This window comes from Pelecanus crispus, chromosome 4 (genome assembly GCF_030463565.1).
Source record: "Pelecanus crispus isolate bPelCri1 chromosome 4, bPelCri1.pri, whole genome shotgun sequence".
In the NCBI taxonomy this organism is placed as follows: domain Eukaryota; kingdom Metazoa; phylum Chordata; class Aves; order Pelecaniformes; family Pelecanidae; genus Pelecanus; species Pelecanus crispus.
The window spans coordinates 49,667,344-49,689,934 of record NC_134646.1 but is presented as its reverse complement, the minus strand read 5'-3'; the positions used below and the strand labels follow the sequence as shown (position 1 = coordinate 49,689,934).

The 22,591-nt window shown below is 41.1% G+C and overlaps 1 protein-coding gene across 9 annotated transcripts in view; it reads right to left on the bottom strand.

Moving 5' to 3' along the window:
• TENM3 (teneurin transmembrane protein 3) overlaps nucleotides 1–22,591 on the bottom strand; it is a 320,001-nt gene that overhangs the window by 12,381 nt on the left and 285,029 nt on the right. For all 9 annotated transcript variants that reach the window (XM_075709610.1, XM_075709612.1, XM_075709613.1 and 6 more), the window contains 3 exons: nucleotides 21,427–22,301; nucleotides 4,802–4,977; nucleotides 3,855–4,090 (listed from right to left, as the gene is read on the bottom strand). In XM_075709610.1, coding sequence (XP_075565725.1) covers nucleotides 3,855–4,090; nucleotides 4,802–4,977; nucleotides 21,427–22,301 — 1,287 coding nt within the window. The remainder of the gene's footprint in view (nucleotides 1–3,854; nucleotides 4,091–4,801; nucleotides 4,978–21,426; nucleotides 22,302–22,591) is intronic.

Below are 22,591 nucleotides of genomic sequence, written 5' to 3'. Positions count from 1 at the left end.
TGTGAGGGCAGGATATGAGGGGAAAGAAAGGAAATACCTCTTTCTCTAGCCAGATTCATGCATCCAGATTCTGCTGACAAGAGCTCTTGCTTTCAGACATGTGAGCTTTTGGTGAAATTTTGGCTGTGCTTGCATAATCTCGTCACACAGATGGCAATTATAATAACAAGTTTTGGTGATACAGCTTCTTTCATTGGACAGTAAGGGGCTGGAATAACATGTCAGCTAAAGTACTGCCTTCAACTGAAGCGTTTCTTAACAACAGCTCTGCTACCAAAATGCTTTTACAGCAAAACTTGGAACGTTTTTATTGTGCCTAAGACAGTCACACTCCAAATATATTTGAAACCTCTGGGTTTCATTATGATAAAATTAAGTGGTGGGTTGACCCTGGCTGGACACCAGGTGCCCACCAGAGCCCCTCTATCACTCCCTTCCTCAGCTGGACAGGGAAGAGAGAGTATAACGAAAGGCTCGTGGGTCAAGATAAGGACAGGGAGATCACTCAGCAACTACCATCACAGACTCAACTTGGGGAAAATGAATTTAATTTATTGTCAATCAAATCAGAGTAGGGTAATGAGAAATAAACCCAAATCTTAAAACACCTTCCCCCCACCCCTCCCTTCTTCCCAGGCTCAACTTCACTCCTGATTTTCTCTACCTCCTCCCCCTCAGTGGCGCAGGGGGACAGGGAATGGGGGTTGCGGTCAGTTCATCACACGTTGTCTCTGCCGCTCCTTCCTCCTCAGGGGAGGACTCCTCACACTCTTCCCCTGCTCCAGTGTGGGATCCCTCCCATGGGAGACAGTCCTCCATGAACTGCTCCAGCATGGGTCCCTTCCCACGGGGTGCAGTCCTTCAGGAGCAGACTGCTCCAGTGTGGGTCCCCCACGGGGTCACAAGTCCTGCCAGCAAACCTGCTCCAGTGTGGGCTCCTCTCTCCACGGGTCCACAGGTCCTGCCAGGAGCCTGCTCCAGCATGGGCTTCCCATGGGGTCACAGCCTCCTTCGGACATCCACCTGCTCCAGCGTGGGCTCCTCCCCGGGCTGCAGGTGGATCTCTGCTCCACTGTTAACATCCATGGGCTGCAGGGGCACAGCCTGCCTCACCATGGGCTTCACCACGGGCTGCAGGGGAATCTCTGCTCCGGTGCCTGGAGCACTTCCTCCCCCTCCTTCTTCTCTGGCCTTGGTGTCTTCAGGGCTGTTCCTCTCACATATTCTCACTCCTCTCTTCTGACTGCTGCTGGTGTTGTGCAGTTTGGTGTCCCTCCCCTCGCCCCTTTCTTAAATATGTTATCACAGAGGCACTACCATCATCACTGATGGGCTTGGCCTTGGCCAGCAGTGGGTGCATTTTAGAGCTGGCTGCCATTGGCTCTATTGGACGCAGAGGAAGCTTGTAGCAGCTTCTCACAGAAGCCACCCCGCTACCAAACCCTTGCCACACAAACCCAATACAAAATAGTAATTCAGGAAATTTTCAATGAAGAAACACTTAATGACACAAAACTGAGTCTCTTGACAGTCCCTATCTACTGTCCTGCTACATTTCAGTAATTTAGGTGTCCATCTATCCTATTCTTTAACTCCTGTTTTTCTTTCCAATGAGAAGCATGAAATCTGACTGTGACTCCCCCATTAGGAGTAGGAGTAGGAGTATATTGCTGTGCCTTACAGAGAGATTCAAAAGGTAATGTGAAAACTGGGGACCTCTGCAGAGCTTGAAGCATGTCAGGTCTCAGGAGGAGGCAGAGCAAACTCTTCCTGTGAGCTCCCTCATCTATGTTACCCGTCCATTCTGGGTGCACCCCTTGAGACGGAGCTCATACCAGTTCCTTTATTTGAGACCCTTGGGAGTGAGGGTCTGTCTGGCCTCAATACAACTGCCCTAAAAAGGCTCCTTCATGTAGAGGACTGTCAGGACCTCTGCCAAAGGCCAGCCTACAGACCAAACCTACAGGTCCAGGGACAAAACTAGCTTATTGAACAAATACGAAACAAGTCTGAACAAAAGTAAGATTGACAGAGGATTGTTTAGTTAAGGGATGGTGACATAATTCATTTCTTTATAAAGACTACTAGTAGTGGGTAGAGCTACTACAAGATAGAAAACCAAGAGAGTACCTGAGAGTGTACTTTGTAACGTTAGATACTGCATATATATAAAGCTGTGAAAGTGTCATATATGAGTACATTTACTGGCAATACATTTTGTCACTGTTTTTTGTCTAGATTTTTCGGTTTTTGCAGCAAAATGTTACTGATGTTATCTGTAGATGGAAAGGATGAGCTCCCTAAGTTATTCCTGTTCTTCTTTCTGTTGTTTTCTTTCTCTGCTTTCCTACATCCCCCCACCCACCCCCGAGCGGCATTTCTGTAATATCTTCCCATGTAAATAAATTTCAAAAAACCTTCCTTTTTTTTTTCCTTTGCTGACAAGTTTCTTTACTTTTTTTGAGGCATTTCTCTCTTATTAGCCCATATTCTCCACCTGCCCTACCTCTCCCATTTGTATATACACTTTTAATTACTACTATTTTATCCTAATCTATCTGTCACTTTTCCCTCTGCTTTGTTAAATCTTTCCTTCTTCTCTGCTGTTCCTTTTTTTCTGTTAACTCTTCCAAGTTAAAGTGGCCCATGACATTTCTTTTACCTCCTCTGCACTTGAATGTCAAAATTTTGCTTCACTTTTGAGAACTGGACTCACAGCGATTTGTTTCACTGCCAAAACCAAATGCCATTAGCATGGTTATTTTATTTTCTCTTGGGCTTCTTTCACAAATGAACTTGCAGGTGTATTATCCCACTGTGCTATGTAATGACATGCCTATGAACCAGAACTACAAGGATGAGCTCCAGAAGCATGGCCTCCTTTTCCTCTTCCTTAGCCATGTAAGACAGCTGCCATCGCTAGGTACAAATATGTTGTTCTTAAGCAGCAGCTACTGTGCATAATCATTCTTCCTTCTTGGAAAAAATCCATTCTTCTTGCAGAGCAAGTGGTAGAGAAGAATATAAGGTGCATGACAGCATTCCCTCCTTCTCAGCCCGAAGGAAGATATAAAATATTTTAAGATTTAAAATGGCATGTTACCTCTTAGAAGTCGAGTGGTCTGAAATTACTTACCTTCATTTGATATACTGCCTAGGCCTTATTTTAAAGAACCGAGTTCAGTTCTAATAATAGTAAGTCAGACCTCTGATGTGGTCTTGAAATGGTCTCCTGGCAACCCAATTTTAAATGCTTAATCTATGTTGTCTTTACCAAATGGCTGTCATAAATCATAGTTTGCTTCCTACTTATATTTCACTCACTATATAGGAAGAAGAAATGCCAACAAAGTGGTAAAGACATATGTTAGAGGAATATGCCGTACACATGCACACCATAACCCTTTCTACCAGAAAATTTGTTCAATAAGCTAAACCCTTTCTACCAGAAATAAGTATTAGTAACATTTTTATTTAAAATAAAAAAGAAAGAAGATCCTAGGACTGTGCTAACTTATGGTAGCATAATTTAAAACAAGATTCAAAATCGCGTGTGTGAATTCAGTACCAGAAACAAAAACAGTGAAGGAAAGCAGAAAATTATTCTTTTATCCTGATTCATTCCAATGCATTCCAGGCTAAAAACAACAGTTTAAAGTCCACAGAAAAGAGCAATTAATAAGGAAAAACAGCCAATAAATGAAGTAATAAAAGCAAGTACTTCCAGCTCTATAGTAAGTGTGTGTACGGTAAATATTCTGTGGTTGTTGGATGGCAATACCTACAGGAATGTATTTACATTTCCTCTCACTTAATGAGAATGCAGTAGATATCATGCATGCATGCGTGCTTACCCGAAGCTTTCGGCCAAACACGTTGACTTTTCCCTGGGCTTGCTCTTTCCGGAATCGCCACTCCACCAGGTTCTGCCCGTTCTCCCCCGGAAGGGTCATGTTTCTCTTTGCCACTGTTGGGTTGGCAGTGCCAGCCAACACGTGTGGCTCTGTCTGATAGTGTGAGTCCAGGCCGCTGGCGTACAGGATTCTCAGTGAGCCATCATAACCAATCTGGTAGCTATTTCTTAACTGATCTGAAAAGGCACGAGAGAGATGCACAGGTTACCTACATGGGCTAAGAGTCTGCCTTTGTCCTGCACACTTCATGCAATATGTGCATGTAACATCTTGACTTCACATAACTGGCCCAATGGTAATAAACACCCAGGGTGAGATTGGTAAGAATATCTGTATCACATGAGAGCACAAATGCCTTTGGGACCCATCTTCAAAGTCGCTTAAACACTTAAGAAAATCCCACCCTCAGAGTATATTCTTTGGACTGGCACAAAACACATTTTCTGCTGTTTCATTAGGCATTTTTGGCCTAATCCTAAGCCTACTGTGACTGCTGACTTTTGCAAGGATGTGGCTGCTGGGATGTCACATGCTATTTTAAAGCTAAAGTCTCACTTCATGCTATTTCTGCAACTATTTCCCTTTCAATCCATTTCTCTCTCCTTTCCAAGATTCCCTTTTAATGCAAAGTAGGTATTCTGATTACTTCCCATAGCTGTTTACAAAAGCTATTTGGTTAGGAAACACATTTAATTCTACTTTCATTGCAACTCCTTCTTTCCCTAACAGTTCTTTCTCTATATGTATAAAACTATGTATGTATCACCCCTTCCTCCAAACACTATGCCTCTAAAGCTTCCCTCTAACACACCTGATTGGAGCTGCTTGTACAGTAAGAAAGCAGCTTTCAGGTCAGTATCTGCTGAGAAATATTTTGTTTACAGTACCTTGAACCATGGTATAGAAAGAATCAATTGACGATAAGTTGGAAGTGATGCTGACATCTTCTTCTCTGCTGGATGACTCAATGTCCACTGTAATGGCCCTTTCCATTTCCCCATGAAGGTTAGTGACAACTCCAGTTGGGAATGTAACGTTTGTTAGACGGCCCTCACTATCATAGCTAAAAAAAAAAGACAAAAAAGAGTCTAGAAGTGATACATAGCAGGAACAAATTGTTTTCATTTACAAGTAAAATGAACAAAAATACCAGCTACTCATATTGTTAAGGCACGTTTGCTTTTTGTGCATGGGATAGGCACAGCAAAGACTTCAAACGTGCTTTGAAGTAGTCAAAAAACTGCTTAACATACAGGAGCCTCAATGGTGATAGCAAGAGCCAGCAGATGGATCTTCAGCTCTGCATATTATTCTTTGAAGTGTGACCAGATCCTGCTGCACATCTAATTCACCATTTCAAAGGGAGCATATTTATTGGTGCTAAATTCTGTAGCATTCTGTACTCACTCCCTGTCGTTGGACTAGATTTTGCTGTTATTGTAGGAATCCTCAAAATTTCATAAAACAGGTATCTCAATAAGAGTGTCTCTTGGGCCCTTCCTATTCAATGATTATGCAGACCACCTGCCCTCCTGTTCCTGAGTGCTTAACATCCCTTGTATTACTAAGAGAAAGTAATATTTAATCTACTTAAGCTATTCGTAGCTGGAAATCAGAAGAGCTAGCATATATAACTCCCTAACTGCCTGTGGATGATAGTTGGAGAACTGTGGCATAAGCCATGCAGGAGATACTTTTTTTTTCCCTGGCTCCACTGAGATTTCTTTAAATCAAAGGCTATATATCCATTTAATATGAATAGGTAGATACAATTTCTGCAATTGAAGTAGACCTATGACTTCTAAACCATGTCTTTTCCTATGCTGTTAGGTGTACTCCAGCTATTTAATGCCATTGGTATGAGACCTGAGACCCGCGCTCATATCCAAACATGCATTGTGGTCACAGTATAGAGAGGTAAAGCATTATGTGAGCTTCGGGTCATAAAACTGCCTTTTCAATAGCTCTTCCAGTACTACAGCCTGGACTCATCAGCCTAGGTGTTCAGCTGAGGCTCCTCCTTTAGAAGTATAGCCTGCCTGTACCTGCAATGGAGAGAAACAAGTATCCAAAGGGTGATTCAGCCCACCTGTGACCTGTTTGCTCCCAGGAGTTTTCCATCCCTCTCCTGTGACAGTGTAGGGGGAAGCTGAAGGAAGCTTTAGTCTCTTACAGTAATTAGAACATGACCCTGCAGGTCCACACAGTGAGTGCACTAGACACTTCATGCTTACAATTGTCATCAAAATTGCTCCTTCTGAGAAAGAAATGCAAAACCCAACAAAACCCCCCAAAAAGCCTCAAGCATATCACTGAAGCTACAGAAACTCTTTTTTCTTAAACTGAAAGAATTAATTCCGAACAGTTTTAACCCACAACACGCTTTCTCTGAACAGCACAGTACTGCACAGCATTGCTGTAACTGAAAGGATTAGGTTAAGAAATGTTTTTTCCAGTTTGCTTACTCTGTAGATTTGACAGCTTTTTGCATACAGTTATTTCCATCCTTTTAACACAGTTGATTTCCTTTGTTTATATGAGACTTTCACTTAGCAACAGGAAAAAGAATGTTTAAAAATCAGAAACCATACTGCAAGCCAGGGAAATCAAGTGGGGAACCTTATTTCTTGAAGTTAAGTACATTTCAAGATAATGGGGTTTCTTCCAGTGTGTTTCTAGCCCTAATTTTGGCTCTCTTTCACATACTGGACTTGGCAAGCCAAGATACTGCATTTATGCGGGAAACCAAAACAAGCATACCAACGTTCCTTGTGCATTAATGTGACTGCTAGCCTATGCATGACCTTCAGTCTCATTCCTCAGTTCCATAAACTTATTTTCTTTTCATGCACAACTTCCCTTTTCAACTCCCAGCAGAACGTATATTGTCCAATTAGTGTCCTTTTCGATTTTCCGCTTTATGTTTGAAAATGGTATCAAATTATTTTGTTGGGCATTACTTGCGTCCTTTGATTCCAGTAGCCAAGTACGGGTCTTTATTTCCAACAACGCTTACTAAAGCCAGAGAAGGTAAGATTTCCCCGTAAGAAGAACTTTTCACCCTTTGAATCACAATATTTGTGAGAAATTCATGATCCTATTTCTGAGTATACCACTTGAGCTGGAAAATGCTACACATCAGTAGTATTCAGTACAGTGTGTGGCTTCACTCCGGTATGCAGCACTGAACATTGCTATTCTTGTTTTATGCATTCTTGCTTCAACATTATTATTTTTTGACTCGGTGCCTATAGTTCCTGAACTGGTCTCTTCTTTCACAAATGCATGAAAGCACATCATGAGCCTGAGATAAGCAGCTAATATTTTACAGTGGGGGAGAGTTCAAAGATCAGCAAAAAATCATGCTACGCATTCATGTTCTTAAAAACATGACTTTAAAGCTGAAAGAATCTTAAAAGCCATGATTGCTTGGTTCAGGCATGCTAGTGCAAGAAGAAAATGTGACTGAGATGTAAAAGGTAAGAATAGGATTTCTCATACTTTTATAGCCAGGAACAAAAAGAAAGAAGGGAAATTGGTCTTTCTACAATTTACTACATATTCCATTTTATGATGGATTGTAATGTGTGTCCTTCATTTTGTTCACAGCACATTGAATACTGAACTTACTTTATACTTGGTATCTTTTTGTCCACAATGAAAGCCTTATCAATGCTCAGCATAGCAACATCACTCATACCTTTGGGCATTCCTCTGCCATTTTTCTTATTACATCCAAATATCCTTGCATTCTGCTGCCAAGGTGAATTTATTCATCCAAGATTGCCAGTTTTAGACTGAGAGATTTCTTTTATCTGCCTAGTGTTCTAATATTGAAATTGGCCTAAAAGGACTGAGATCTAAAGTCTAGAGGGCGAGTGCCTATATTTGGCATTTCACAGCCTCTTTGATCTTTTCATCCAAACACAAGCTCAGGCACATGTGTTACCGTGGCACCCTCTGATCTTTCTCCTATGCCAGGCTGCACAGCAAAGCCATTCAACCAACCTCTTCAATTCCTCAGGAGCAGGTTGTACATAAACTTTTCCAGAATCTAAACCGGAAATTTGCTCACGGGGTGTGACCACACGTGCATTAATCCCATCGACTCATTTCCATCCACATTAGTGTAACGATCTTCGTGTTTGGTCAATAACTACAGAAGACAGCAGCATGGGCAGCTGCCATCACCACTAGCTGAAGTTCCCCTTAGATCAAATTCTTTTTCTTCTTTAGGATGATCTGCCACTGCCAGACAGTTTTCCCCTTCCGCAGTGAGGATTTCTTAGAGATAATGATTATCAGCTTCCCAGATTCTTGACCTTTTGCTCTTCACCTGCTGGAAGTCTCTCTTCCATTGTTCATCTCCTTTAGTTTTAATTACATTCCTTCCCAGACCATTTTCTGTTCTAGTCTATGTAGGACACTTCACTTTGCAGTGATAAGTTCCTGGTAAGCCTTGTCACAGATGGAAATGCCCTACTTTCTTTATTTCTGACTTGTTTCTCATGTGCATTGTATCTTAGTTTGGCGCAGACTTAGCTCAACCCCAACTTGCAGAGCTTTATTAACGTTTTATATGGGAAGTTACTTCAACATCAAATAGGGAGCTGTAGAAATGAATTGTATGGTAAAGGTTGCTGCTAAAGCCAATTGCTAAGTTGTGACTGATCTTGTTTTTCCACAGACCTCTGCAGCATATTCCCTTAATAAAATAAATTCTGTAAATTTTTTTTTTTTTGCTACTGTAAACATGTCAGGTTGAAGAGCAAGGCATGCGGGTTCCTGCACATTTCAGATAATAAGACATACAGTGCAATCGTGTATTATGTATTTCTTTAAAGACTGGTTACAGATTATGCTATTAGTTGGGATACTGTAATAGAGAAATGAGGCATGAATGCACTTCATAATATAGACATGTAGAATTTTGACAGTAAAATGAAAAGTACTGTTACATTCTCACTCAACACACACCAGGCATTTCCTTTATGCATCTCAAATTATCAAGAGTGGCTAAAAAATTTATGGAACATTACCCTACTTGTTTCAAACTATTCGTGGGAAGCCTTATGTACCAAGGTGCTGCTTCTTGGCAGGTGAGAACAGAAGGTTCAAAGTTGACTTTCAGAAGTGCAGTGTGCCGTTGTTTTAGGTGCGTACTCACTGTGTTGACACATACTGAAAAATCTGTCCTAACCTGGCAATGAAATGTCTCCTTCAGCTTGTTGAGGCCATTAAGTTCACATTTACACAGAGGACGGTTGTCTTTAACATTAAGGAATGTTGGTTTGAAAATACATTCTTTCACTTGTATTCAGCCTCCTGTAGCACACTGCAAGTTTAGTCCCTCCCAAATAGTGAATTCACAGCTGGAAAACTACCGTAAAGAGAAGTCTGCCTTGCTAGGATATCACTGAATTGCTGAACCAGTAACAACAGTTATCTTGCTGATCAAAAGGAAACAAAAACATAGTTTATGTACCATCACTTTTATTATAATTTCATCACCTGTACAGAGCTCTCCTGTCCTCCACTGGTTTAAAATAGGGCACAGCAACTTACTGGGAGCTCTAGTTCTGACCATCTTTAACCATCATGTGGGTTGTTGAAAGAGAGGAAAAGACTCTTAACTTCAACATAATGAAATTTATTTTTTCCCCTCCATTTAATTTCATTTGCTTCCCCCATTTTGATACATATTTTTGCTTTTTATTTGTCTGAAGAATGACTGAATGTCCCTGTTGAGAATGAACAAAGTGAAAATAACCTACAGATGCATGGACAGACAAATGATTTCTCCCTTTTTTTTTTTTTTTTTGGCTTTTATTCTTTAGTCTCATTACATACTTCAGTGCATCCATAACTACTCATTTATAACCTGGCTTCTTAAAAATAATACTAACTGAAATACCGTATGCATGTATTCCTTTTTTTCCCCACACAGTTTATTTGACATCTCAAAAGGTTTAGCATCTTGCTTGTGAATTCACAGTACATCAGGAATCCCAAAATATTAAACTATACCTTCCTTTTGAGATCTAACAGATAATTTTTTAAAAAATGGAACCATAAACAATAAGATATCTGTATGTCTTGCTAATATTGTTTTGTTTTGCTTAACAAGAAGGAAGCAAGTATGTCATAAATGACAATTTGATGTATGTTAGTAGGCTTGTAAATTATGGCAAGCGGATTGATTTTTTTAAACTTGACTGTTGTCTAAGAAGGGTAACATTTTTCCTTTCTTCTTATCTGGAATATTGTTAAGCATGAGAAAAAAATTCAATATTCTTTCCAGTCTTACAGAATTTTAAATATATGGAAAAAAAAAAAAAAGCTTACTTCCCTTCTTTTCCCTTTCTCTCCTGCTCTACTACTTTTCCTCTTCCCTCTCCCTCTCCTTTTCCCTTTCCCTTTCCCTTTCTGCTGTGCCTAGCTCTGAGAAAACTGTGGATGAATAGGAATTAGAGAAAATAGGTCCAGGAGTGATTCTAGGAAGGAGCTAAAGCAAACTGCAGCCCAAAGTCCAGTTCTGGACAGGAATTTACCTACTTGGTCTTTTAATGGAATTGGGCAGCAAACTCAGAAAACCACAGAGGCTGGAAGGGCATTAAAAGTATTAGCATCAGCTAAATTTCTCTGTCCTGCTCAACCAAGTGTCAGACATGTCAAGCTTAAATTTGAGCAGCTGGTCCGTTATTCCTGTCCCTTTATCTGAAGGCTGCCTTCCATGGAGAAAGGATCTTTATCCTGTTTTCATCTGGGAAACTCAGGCAACTGTTTGCACAGCTGGCTAAATAGTTCAGGTAATAGTCTTTTATCTTAGCAACATGGACAGGATGGATTTTTCAGCCCAGGTTTAATGAAGAAATTTCCTCAGCTGTAAAGTGATCGACAATTTCTCTTTTCACCTTCTCCTGTTATAACTGCAGCTTTTGAGGCTTTTTTTGTGTGTCTATTTTGTCGTAATGTTAAAAGGATAGTTTTCGGTCTTTTTTTGTAAACTGGCATTCAGCATACCAGCCGTGAACAATTCACCTAAATAGGCTATTCCTGACAGCCATAACTCATCTACAAAACAACAGGCACACTCTAAATGAAAATCACTGCAGGAAATGTGTCTGTTGGAAAGGGAGCTCAGAGAAATGAAGCAACACCTTGCCCCACCATAGCTCGCTCACTTCTGTACGGAGAAGTTTTTGATGCTCATTTTCCACTTCATCGCACAACCAGGCAAACAAGCACGAGTTGAGTGCCTGTGCTGCTGTAAGACTGACCACCTCCACGGCCTAATCCAAAACGACTTCCAGAGACAGGTATTTGCGGGGAGCGGTGCTTTGCAGTGAAAGAAGCAATACATGAATTTATCATGCTGGGGCCGCTTCTTTACTTCTTGCCAGAAGACTGCCAAACTTTTCACTCATTGCTGTACGGTGTTGCAATCCTCCCACACTGTGCTCTTTGCTGCGATAAGCACCTGCCATGTATATTCTCGTTAGGATTCACAAAACCAAGAATTCTTTCTAACTTGCATTTCTGACACACATATAACATGCACAAGAACCTGCACAAATAAATACGTTAATGATGACGGTGCTTTCTGAAAAGCTGGAAGAACAACTCTGGTGTATGCACAAGGAGGACGAGGTGTGCTGGGAGCAGTGGGATGGAGGTGGTGTGGCTTAAATGAGAGGCGTTACCTGGGGATGGAGCAGCTTCCCAGGGCTGGGGTGCTCCTCAGCAGCGCATACCCCTTTGAACGGAGCGCAGCCAAGTCAAGACCGATTGAAGGCTTGTCCTTACGAAGATGAGACTAAATTACAGTAGCCAGGCTTTTATCTACAAGACATCAACACTCATCCCCCTGCTTTTCAACTTCCCTCTAATGGGGATTCACTGCCCCCGAGCCCCACGGGGTCCGCAGGGGCCAGACTCTGGTTTTTGCCAGGGTGTGCAGAGCCAGCTCCGGCCCTGCAGCAGCTTCCCGCGCCGTGTCTTTAATCTCAGGGCTCCCTGAGGCTGCTGGCTTGTTTCTGTATCACACCCCGCGCCCCCCAGCCCCATCCTATCTATTACTGCACAAATAAACTGTGTGCCTTGTCAATATAAATACCAGAGTATGGCCTTTCAAAGAAAAGAAATGTTGCTGTATCTATACTTTGTATGACAGATTGTCCCTTGCTGTAAGGTCTGCTTACAGTATCAGAGCTGAGTATATAGGCCTTTAGTTAAAAAAGGATGTAAGGCTGGTCTGTTTGGCCAGACATTTTGTTCCGAGAATAAGCTGTAAAGTTGCTTTTTTCCCCTTAATTATTCTTTTTTTTTCTTTTTTTTTTTTTCTTTTGAAAAGTAAGAACTCTATGAGGGTGTTTTTACAGGGTCACAAAAAGAGGACATCATAATGAACTTACTAAATTGCATTATGTTTGAAAAGCAAATTTAGCAAAAGGAAAGCAAATTATATGGGTGTGGTGGTGGGTTTTTTTCCCTTTTAGGACAGTGGAATACCAAGATGGTAAACAAATATTGCTAGATTCAGGTTCTATGGTTAATTTAGAATGACATCCTTACTCCTTCAGAGCATGAGTCACACCCAACCAATGCAGGCTTCAGGAGCGAGAGCCTCTCCCCTCTTTGGAGGGAATTAGGTAGGACTTTCAACTGCATGTGCCTTGTAGGCTCCCTAAAGAGCTGATCAGTCTGGTCTCACTGGGGACATCAAGGAGGACCAAATATCTTGATGTGTTCGCATACAGCATGACTGAAAATAGAGCCGCTTTTTCACATGCAGTCTGGAGCTGCCCTTCCACCCTCACCACACCAGCTTCCCCAGGAAGTAAGTGTAAAGAAGAGCAAGCGAGCCTGGCTATAGCCTCCCTGACTTCTGTTTGACAAAGAAGATTAACATGGGACAAAAATATTAACATGTCAATAACTGAACAAATGGTATTATTAAGTCCCTGATAAAGCCAGCAGTGAAACGGAGCCTGATCAGAGCCGACTGGATTGACAATGCAGGACATTTATGGCATTAATAGGAACAATACTATTTTTTTGCTGAACTATCTTTACTTCTAAGTGCTTTCCAAAACCACAGAGACATGACATGCTGATTTTCTTGACAGAAATCAAAGCACTTCTTCCTTTCTCATACACGTAAGATGTAATAATGTTGATATGTATCTTCAGTGTTGCTATTTTGATACTATTACCTATTCAATGGTTTCTCGGTTCTGCGTTTTTTACTTAGCCTAGTTCTAAGGACAAGGAACAGTAAACATTGAAGAATGAAGAAATGGGTAAATGTCTACTGGATGAGATATACTACTGATATCAGAGCAATTAGGGGACACACTACAGTTCTGTAAAAAATTTCATACTGATATCTAATCGTATCTATTAATGGATTATTTTTAACGTGGCTGCTTTGTTATTAAGCAGAATGAGTCTGAAACAGCAAGGTTGTGTGCTCCGCTGTCAGCACAAGTGTTACAAGACTAAAGTATATAACAGCAAGTTGTATTATAATGATGAAATTTACTGTAGAGTTACAGTTCCAGTTTAGAAAATTGTGAGATCATAACCTCTATTCTTAGTAAAAGGAAGTTGAAGTTAGAAATTTAAAAAATGTGTTTAACGATTTATCTAAAGAAGAAACATGGTAAGGACAGTCATCAAGCACAACTGTCACTAAGCTCCTCTCAGAAACTGCACGTTGCGTGAAACGTAGTTACATGTTTGTGTAGTATTGATGTATCTAAGGGAAGGTTTAAAAAACCCATGTCATTGTTCATCTTGTGGCCATCCACAAATCGAACATGTCAGCTCGGTATTTTCCGCTACAAGTTCTCTTTGGGGAGGGGGAATACTGATCTTGTTTGACTAGAGTTAAGGGTTTTAATCACCTTTTGGCCAGCCTTGCCTCCATGGGTCTGTACGAAATGGTGAGAGAGGGTTATGCCTACTAGAGTCTCAATTTGTGGCATGTTGAGAGGAGGACAAGCACCAAATCTTGACTAACAGCCAGCTAGTCCCTGAAATGTGCTTTAAGAGAGAAATGTATGTATTGCATGCTGGATCGAGAAAGGCAATGTGGATAAAGAGGTGCTTATGAAAGGACTGGATATCTCAGAAATATTCCCAAAAAGACAGTTCAGAGACGGTTAAGAATGAAGGGAATATGTCTTTTGGTGCTTGAGCAAATATAATATGGGAAGATTTAAGACACTGCACTTGTAAGTCACGGTTTGCAACCAAGGGCTTGATGCCACAGAAGTCAATGCAAGAATATGAAAAATTGGCTGAACAAAACTGTTTCAATGAGTATGGTTAATTACTTCACAGGCACTATGTTTTAGACTGATGAAGCAAGAAGCAGCAGCACTAAAAGCAGAAGGTATAGAAGGTTGTTGACCTTAAAGGGATAAAAATATCCAAAAAGCACTATGATACCAAGGACATTCAGTGAATGCTGTTTAGAGGTGATAAAAAATCCAGATTACAGTTTTGTACAAAGTTCTGGCACTTGTAAGAAAACCAAATCAAATTAGAATGAAAGCCCCAAAATTGCAAGAAAAAAGACTAGGCATTTTTAGATATTCATAGTACTGAAACATAAATGTGATAGAAAAATGAACACAAATAGAAACACAAATGTTACAGGAAATGGCATAGAAATATTAATTATTAAAACTGAATTGTGAACGTCTTAATATACATTAAAAGTGCAAGTAAACGGACACTACTATTGGGGGATAATTTTTATTGATCAAAATGAACTATTTGCTTTTATCTAAATGAAATCTTTCAGTAGAAGTTCCATAGACTTTTTTACAAGCCAAATCGCAGTATTTCCAAGTCAGACTCCACGAGCAATGCATTAAGATGAAGCAAGAGGAAAACTGCAAAATATCATCTGTTCCCTGTTGCCAAATGCTGACAGTTACAGATGATGTGCCTGGTACGTGGGGAAACTAAACAAGTCCAAGCCAGAGGCAGTATCTTACTCTGCATCACACAGTTTGAAGGAAACCACAGCACTGAATGCACTGTTAATAAAGGCGTAATATGCAAAGGGCGATACTCGGCAGCACGCAGTGAAAATAGATTTTCACCTGCAATTCTCTCTAGTCTATAAAATTATTGTAAGGATTTCACATTCTGTGTGATTTCACCACCTTTCCTGAATGGCTGGAAAGCTCGTTAATTTAACTGTGTGAGCAAAGTAAACTTGTAAGGGCTCTGCTTGCTAATGTCACTGTCTTTGATTTCTGTTGCATTCCCTTGGAGACAAGAATTGAGCGGGAGAGGGAGGAGGGGAAGGAGAAGACAAATGAGCTCAGGGCATGAAGTGCCGGGGGAAACATTGGATGGACTGTCAAGAGATACAAGAGGGGATTGAGAAGAAATGCACCGCTGGGAAAAGGAAAAGGCAGGGAAGCCAAACACGCCTTAGAGAAGTGATGGGAGACGTGGGAAGGAGCAAGATACAAGGTAAGCAAGTAAGGAAACATAGTAGGAGGGCAAGGTCTGGAGAGCAAAAAAGAGACGGAAGAAAGGCAGTGAATTTGCAGGGAGGAGGGGGAGGCATCTTAGTCTGGATCAGATCTCTGCCTGCTGATTCTGCTCCTAAAAGGAGAGGAAGGCAAGAGGAGATCAGGCAGGAAAGAGAGAAGAAACAGCGGCTCTTGGAATTGATTCACGGCTAGGGGAAGAAAGTTATCCGAGTTTAACCAAAGGGGTTAGAGGAGGCCAAAGGAGAGCACATGCAGCCTGCACCTTCCAGGGGAGCTGTGAGATGGAGGAACAGTTGTCTCTTTACAGAGGAGCGTGCAGAAGCACCTGGGCTGGGACCACAGAGGGACAGATCCCAGACGCCTGACACTGGGCTGACCACGCTTTGTCCTAAACCTCCCCTAAGGACTATGTGGCCGTCAGAGACAGCACACCAGTGCGCACGCAGACTCCAACCGCAGCAGTGCAGCCCAACCTCAGCAGGTGCTGCCCAGACAACTAAGGCTGTCGTCTTGCCCTGGAGGGATCCTCCGTCGCAGAGCAGCCTCTACCAGTTCCTCGAGGAACCTGAGGAGCACAAAGCAGCCGGAGGCGGGCAGGGCAGCAGGCCAACGATTCTACTGAAGGACTACCCTGTAACGTCCCAGCTGAAGTTACACGAAGTAGTTGTGGAGCAAGCTGAAGGAGAGCGGTGAGGTCATGACAGCCACTCAAGCGTGCGCTCAGCTTCCAGCAGCTCCCAGGGCGTGACTCGGGATAGCGAGATGATTCAGAAGTGGGGCTGAACAAGATGCTTGGGACCTTGTCAGAGGGCTGCCTTACGCTTCTGGTCAGATTACGTATCATGAGTAATAGCAGCTTTTTCTCTGGAATCATTTGCCTTCTTGAGCATTGTCAAACATTCAATTAATAGTGAGCTTTTTACCCGTTTTCAGCTGAATTTAAAGCCTGGCTGGCAAGTGCTGGCATGCCAGGGCTTTGATGGAGACCTGACATTGCAGGCTGGGGGGTGGTGGTGGTGTCTGACTTCCTACATGACTGAGCGATAGCACAGGGGCACGTCAGGGGTTTTTTAGGAGTTTACTTTGGATACTTCAAAAACTTAGGTCCAGAGAAAATGCTCCTTCTGTGCACCTGGCTTAGCTCTGTGTGTGTGAAAGCAGAATGGAAACTGCTGCATAAAAATAATGTAATATAGGCTAGCTAGGAAGTGTTACTTCCAAAATGCTAATATGCATATAATTAGTTGAACTTTTAAGATTTATCTCTTTAAATGTTCATATTATGCATATGTAATATGCAGTTATAGTTAACAGTTTCCAGCTCAGATATTTCACAATTTTAGAACAACAGTATTTGATTAGCCTGATTACTCTTATACCTTGTTTAATATTATAATTTCATTATAAAACCTCCTCTGGAGGACTTTCAGCTTCATATGGCTCCACTGGTTTTTTAGCATGCGTGTATTCTCAATCCTTTTCATGAATGCTCTGTTAATATCTTTTTTATTCAGCAAGTTTTTAGACCTTTGATAACAGATTACTACAAATTTTAGTAACTGTACTTTACAAAAGTACGCATTCTTGAAATATAAAGTGTCAATTTTGATCAGCAGACTATAATGCTTAAAAAAAGAGGAATTTAGAAATCCATTTTGCCATAAAGATGTTTAAAAAAAAATCTGTAAACAAATACAGAAAAGAGATTGTATGATATCCTAAATAATTCAAGTTAGTACTTACAATTTTCACTGTAAAAAACACAAAGAGTGTAAAAACCGTATTTCCTGTATGTCAGTCCTTCCCTTCTTCAGGCAGAGTGGAGACTAAATAAAATAAACTCTAGATTAATTAGCGTCCAGACTAAATGAAATAAAAAAGTAAACTTCTTTTGGATCTGATATTAGTGTGATTTAGTCTGTGGAAAAAAGCCATGAAAAGAAACACGTCCAAATGCTTTAATATGTGCCAGAGCAGTGATTGCCAATTTTTGGGATGCAATGTTTTTTCAAAGATTTCCTCTTTTCACTAAGAAGTTGTTTTAAGAAAGGAAAAAAAAAAATTAAATAGCTTTCTTAAATCTGCTCTCAAATCACTGAGAACTCAACTGAAATGATCTAAGTTCTTTGGATTCACACTCCAGTTATACAAACAGATTTGCACAAGAGAATAGTTAACGAAGCTATTACTGAATTGGCTCCAAAGACTGATCTTTTTATTACTAAACCCACAGTATTTTTTACTCCAATGTAGCTTCTGCCATTTAAACAGATGTGTGACAACCAAAGGGTGAAACAACCCAGTCATGCTCAGAGTTAATTGAAAAATGACATTTCTAGTCCATTGGAAACTCTTAACAGTTGAAAAGTTTTAACTCTGAGTGGGAAGAAAGTCTAAATTCAGCGTGGAATATAAATTCTATCCCTTTCCCATAATATGTTGAGAATCTGGATAATAGAATGGAGTAAATAAAATACATAAATAAACTCCGTTATTAAAAGAAAATGCATCCAGCAATGAAACAGAAATATTTTGCTATGACTAAAATAGAACAAGGAAGTCAGAATGATTTCTTCTCCTAATTTCTTACTCTTAACCTGACGGTCGAGGGAAACCCTCCTGTTGTAACAAGGCTTAATTTTTTTCAACAGAAGACTCTTCAGCTGAAAATTTTTTAGCCCACGCTACCTACAAACATGAATGTGCAAAAGCTGGGAGAGAGATACACACACGTACACCATGTCACCACTACGAGCCCTTACACCATACACATGGTTCCCATCCATTTTGGCAACAGTAGCAGAAGCCTCTGGAAACCCAGCCTAGTCAGAGTTAACGTTACAAATCATCAGCACTGAAAAGCAAAGTCATAATAACGTTTGCTGATCCTAGGATAAAAAATGGCAAAATAGTCATGTTTATATCTACTTTTTCTTCAAAAGGGAAATACGCAGACACAAATTTGGTGCATGGGGATTTTATGTTAAAAAGAAGCAAGCAGCTATGATGCCCGATGGATGTTTTTCAGAATGCTGTTTCGGCAAGAAAAATAACACGGTGCCTTTTTTTTCACTTATTCCCTGTAGCTTTACATAATCAGTGCAATTTTTTATTTTCGGTATTAACTTGTACAGAGCATCACAGAAAACATGACTGGAAGGGACCTTGAGAGGTCATGTGGTCCAACCCCTACCCCAAGGCAGGATCTGCTCGTCCTGCGTTAGTCCTGAAAGATGCCTAATCTGTTCTTAAAGACAGTCTGTGAAGGGCAAGGGGTCACTATCGTTGTCCGTCTGCTCCAGGGCTCCAAAATCTTCACCGTGAAGTTTTTCCAAATGTCTAATCTGAATCTTCCTTGCTGCAATTAAACAGATTACTCCTTCACCATGGCTACGGGGAAGAGATTAATATCTTTGCTTCTGCAAAAGCCTCGTACACTTGCAAATTCGGGGTGAGTGAAATTGCCTAGCTTTCTCCGTAATTATTTCAGCTTGGGAATTCTAACGAGACACTGGTCGGAGGCAATTGTTTAGGAAGTGCATAAACAGCAGCTTGGAAGTAATACTAATACTTACTGAGGGGAAGAGCCTGCCCTTTGGGTTCTCTGTAAGCCAGCTGGACATAACCTGACCCAGACCAGAAAGTCTGCATGAAAGCAGGTCAGGTGTGAAAGATGGCTGTTTACAGACTTGGCAAATAACAATGTACTTCATGACACACAGCACCCTAAGTTCTCCCTACGATGAAAAATACAGACCTACCAACCACTTAATAGTGAATATAATACCCACTTTTTTGCAATCACGCAGACGCCATTAAGATGCACTCAGGAGCCATCAGCTACTTCTGCAGTGCACCACAGTAGGCTACACAAAAACTACAGGCATCATGGTGAGAAATTACTGCCCTGATTAAAACTCTAGGTCCTCAATTAGCCAGTATGAATGCCAGCATGATTTAAAGTGCCTGCTGTACCCAGCAGATGCCTTCATTTCAGTAAGGGACTTCATTATCCACCAAATTGACTGCCTTGCCCAGCTCGCCTGGTGGAAACAAGTGGTTGTGTGTGTCACAGTTAAACACCGCTTTTATTCTCTGTGGAAATGGATGACTGTTCCCAGCCCATCCGAAGCTGTGCTTTGGTCTCCCAGCATACAGGACAGGGCTAACTCGTGAGAAGGAGAACACACTCCCTCCCTCCCGAACAGTTTCTCATTCCTCTGCGTAGCCTCACTGTGCTTCTGTGTCCTCTTGGCAGGACCTGAAAAGATATGCAGCGGATGCACCAGTGCACAATTAAATATTACAGACGTGCGCTAATGCTTTGGGAACGTGCCCGCTACTAAAGCCCTGCCAATTTACAGATTATTGCAAGAATACCTTAAAACTGGCAGCGCCGCCATTCCACCTGCTGTCTTTGTTAGGGATCAGCATTTCTAGCCCCGTCTCCACTTCAAGACACAATATGCAGTGGAGCAGCACCTGCTGCTCTCGTGTCTCTGACGGGCATATGTAAAGGCTGGAGAGTAGATACAGGTGCTCAGAGTCCTCCGCACATTGCCTCAGCCAAATGTACGCTGACAGAAATGTGAAGTTATCTCAGAACACAGATGTTTGGCTTTGCTGCCACTGCCTGACATCGGCACTTTATTTTCTTTATCATGTGTGTTGAATTGAATGCTTTTTTTCAGGCCCTGACCTTGGCAGCAGTTGCTACTGCATTTCATCATAAAGATAGGAGAAAAGAAGATGAAAAAAAGAAGAAAAAGAAGAGGGACTTACTGGATTTTCATGATGCCCTTTGTAATCCTGAATACTTCAGCTGAGGGCCCTCTAACACTTTTACTTATCACACTAACTTTACGTCTTCCACCCCTTCATAGACACATTTTTACCCAACCTTAGCGTGCCTTTCATGTGATTTAAAAATGCACGTATTTTTCCAGTTGACAGAGATGACTGAAAAAAATCTGTGTTAATTCTATATTGATCTTTTTTGAAATAAATCGTTTGTGTTTTGAGCTGCATTTTTGTTACATTTTGTTTGGCGTATCAGTTTGTAGTTCAGCTCATTTGGGGATGAAGTTGCCTATAAAACCCGCACATGACCTCTCAGGTTCTACTAGTTGATCTATAAATTGTCATGACCTTCCTTAGTCAATACCATTGAGGATTCTGTAAAACGTTTTGCTAATGGTGGTTATGAACAGGCATTGATGACTTAATGACTGTTACGCAGGGTAAAGCAATTCACTGAAAAGATTTTTTCTGCGGCTGGTAAAATTACAAGCCCTACTGTTCCACTAATACCTCTCGCTGTTGTGCTCGCACCTGTACACCACACGTTGCTGGTGGTCTCTGTGTTTTCAGTTTATTCCTACAGGAATGACATTTCACCCCACAGCCGACATTCCTTTTCTCAGCTTCCTCTGCCCGGCTCCACCTGTGTGAAAGTCTGCTGTGTAACCCAGGAGATCCTTCCTGCATATTTGCCACTCAGTGAAGCACAACCTTTTACAACTTCAAAAAAGATACCCACCCAGCCTTTTTTTTTTTTTTGGTAAAAGACTATGCCGACATGTTTTTACTTCGAAAAAAGAAAGAAAAAAATATTGAGCACTGAAGACAAATTTCTTGTCAGTATTTGCAGGAGAACAATGTCAATCTAATGAGCAAATGGGATGAAAATCTAGTTTTTGATGCAAATCTACAAAATCGTGGTTGTCTGAGTTACAGCTTTCTTGACAAGAGGGAGACGTCTCACTATTATTTCAATATATAAAACAGAAATTCAAAATAATGAATTTAAAATTATTCAGACCCAATGTTTAGAAGTCAGACAGAGAAAGACAGCACAGGAAACAAAAAGTATCTTTGTGTGCTTTTTGTTATCAAGGGCCATCTTTACAGTTACTTCATCAGTCTCCAGAAATATTTCAAATGCTACTGTATAACTCAATAAAACTATACGACATCTTGACTTTATTACTTACTCAAAAAAAGTGGTCCATCCAGTCTCATCGCTTTTAGTTGCCAGAAGTCCACTGTTGCCATGGTAGGTAAATAAGACAAGCTCCTGCCCTTGCGCAGTCATGCTTTTCAAACATCCGTTAGTGCCTATCGTCAACCAGATGACTTGGTTATCAGGAGAGACCACTCTTACTGGCATCCGGTTGGGATCCCGCCTGATACGAAGAGTGTTCCCATTGCTATCCGTTACCGCAGTAATATCATTATCATTACTGTAGCTAAAATTGTACAGGTAGTCTCCGGTGACTAAACTCACAGTGTACTGGTGAGTACCATTGACATCAAAGATATAAAGCTCTTGGTCAGTTGGAGAAGCAACTTCATAGAAGTTCATTGAATTCAGTAAGGGTTTGTTCTTTGACACAGCCCGTATCCTAATATTTCCCAGATCAGCAATATACAGTGTGCCATCTGGAGACACCGCTAAGGAGGAAGGGGCATTGAGTTTGGCATCTTTAGCGTAGCCATCTCCATTTTGGTAACAGTCACAGTTGACATCATTTTTGCAATCGCACTCTGAGGGTATTCCAGCAACTAATGAGATCTCTCCATCAGTTGTGACCTGTCTTATCCTATTGATCTTTTTTTCATCCGTTTCTGTAATGTAAAGTACCCCACTGTAGGACACGGCAATGGCAGTTGCTGACTCCAGCGTGGTCTGTACGGCGTGCTTTCCCACCACGTACTCCACGCCAGGAACCTGGCAATGCATTGGCCGCCCCGCAGCGATGCGAACCTGACGGTTTTCGGTGATCTGCAAAACTACGTTGTTATCCAAAACATAAATGGAGTTATCCATTGGGTTGATAGCTAAATCTGTAGGCCATTCCAGACGAACCTTAACAAAGAGAAGTGTTTTATTAAACAGTTAACCAGTGCAGATTAAATTAATTCACCTTAGACACTGCTGTAAGGATATTTTTCATCTGCTGTAACCAAGCACGACAAAAAAACTTGTATGAAAATACATGCAGCAAACTAAAGCTTTTCATGGATGCAAGGGGAACAATGTTCAGAGATCTGTTTTATTGAAAAAAAGCCAGTTGTATTGGACCTATAATACAGGTTGAATTTCGCCTCCAGTAAATACTATACTTTTCTGTATCACAAATGCATAAATAAAAATAG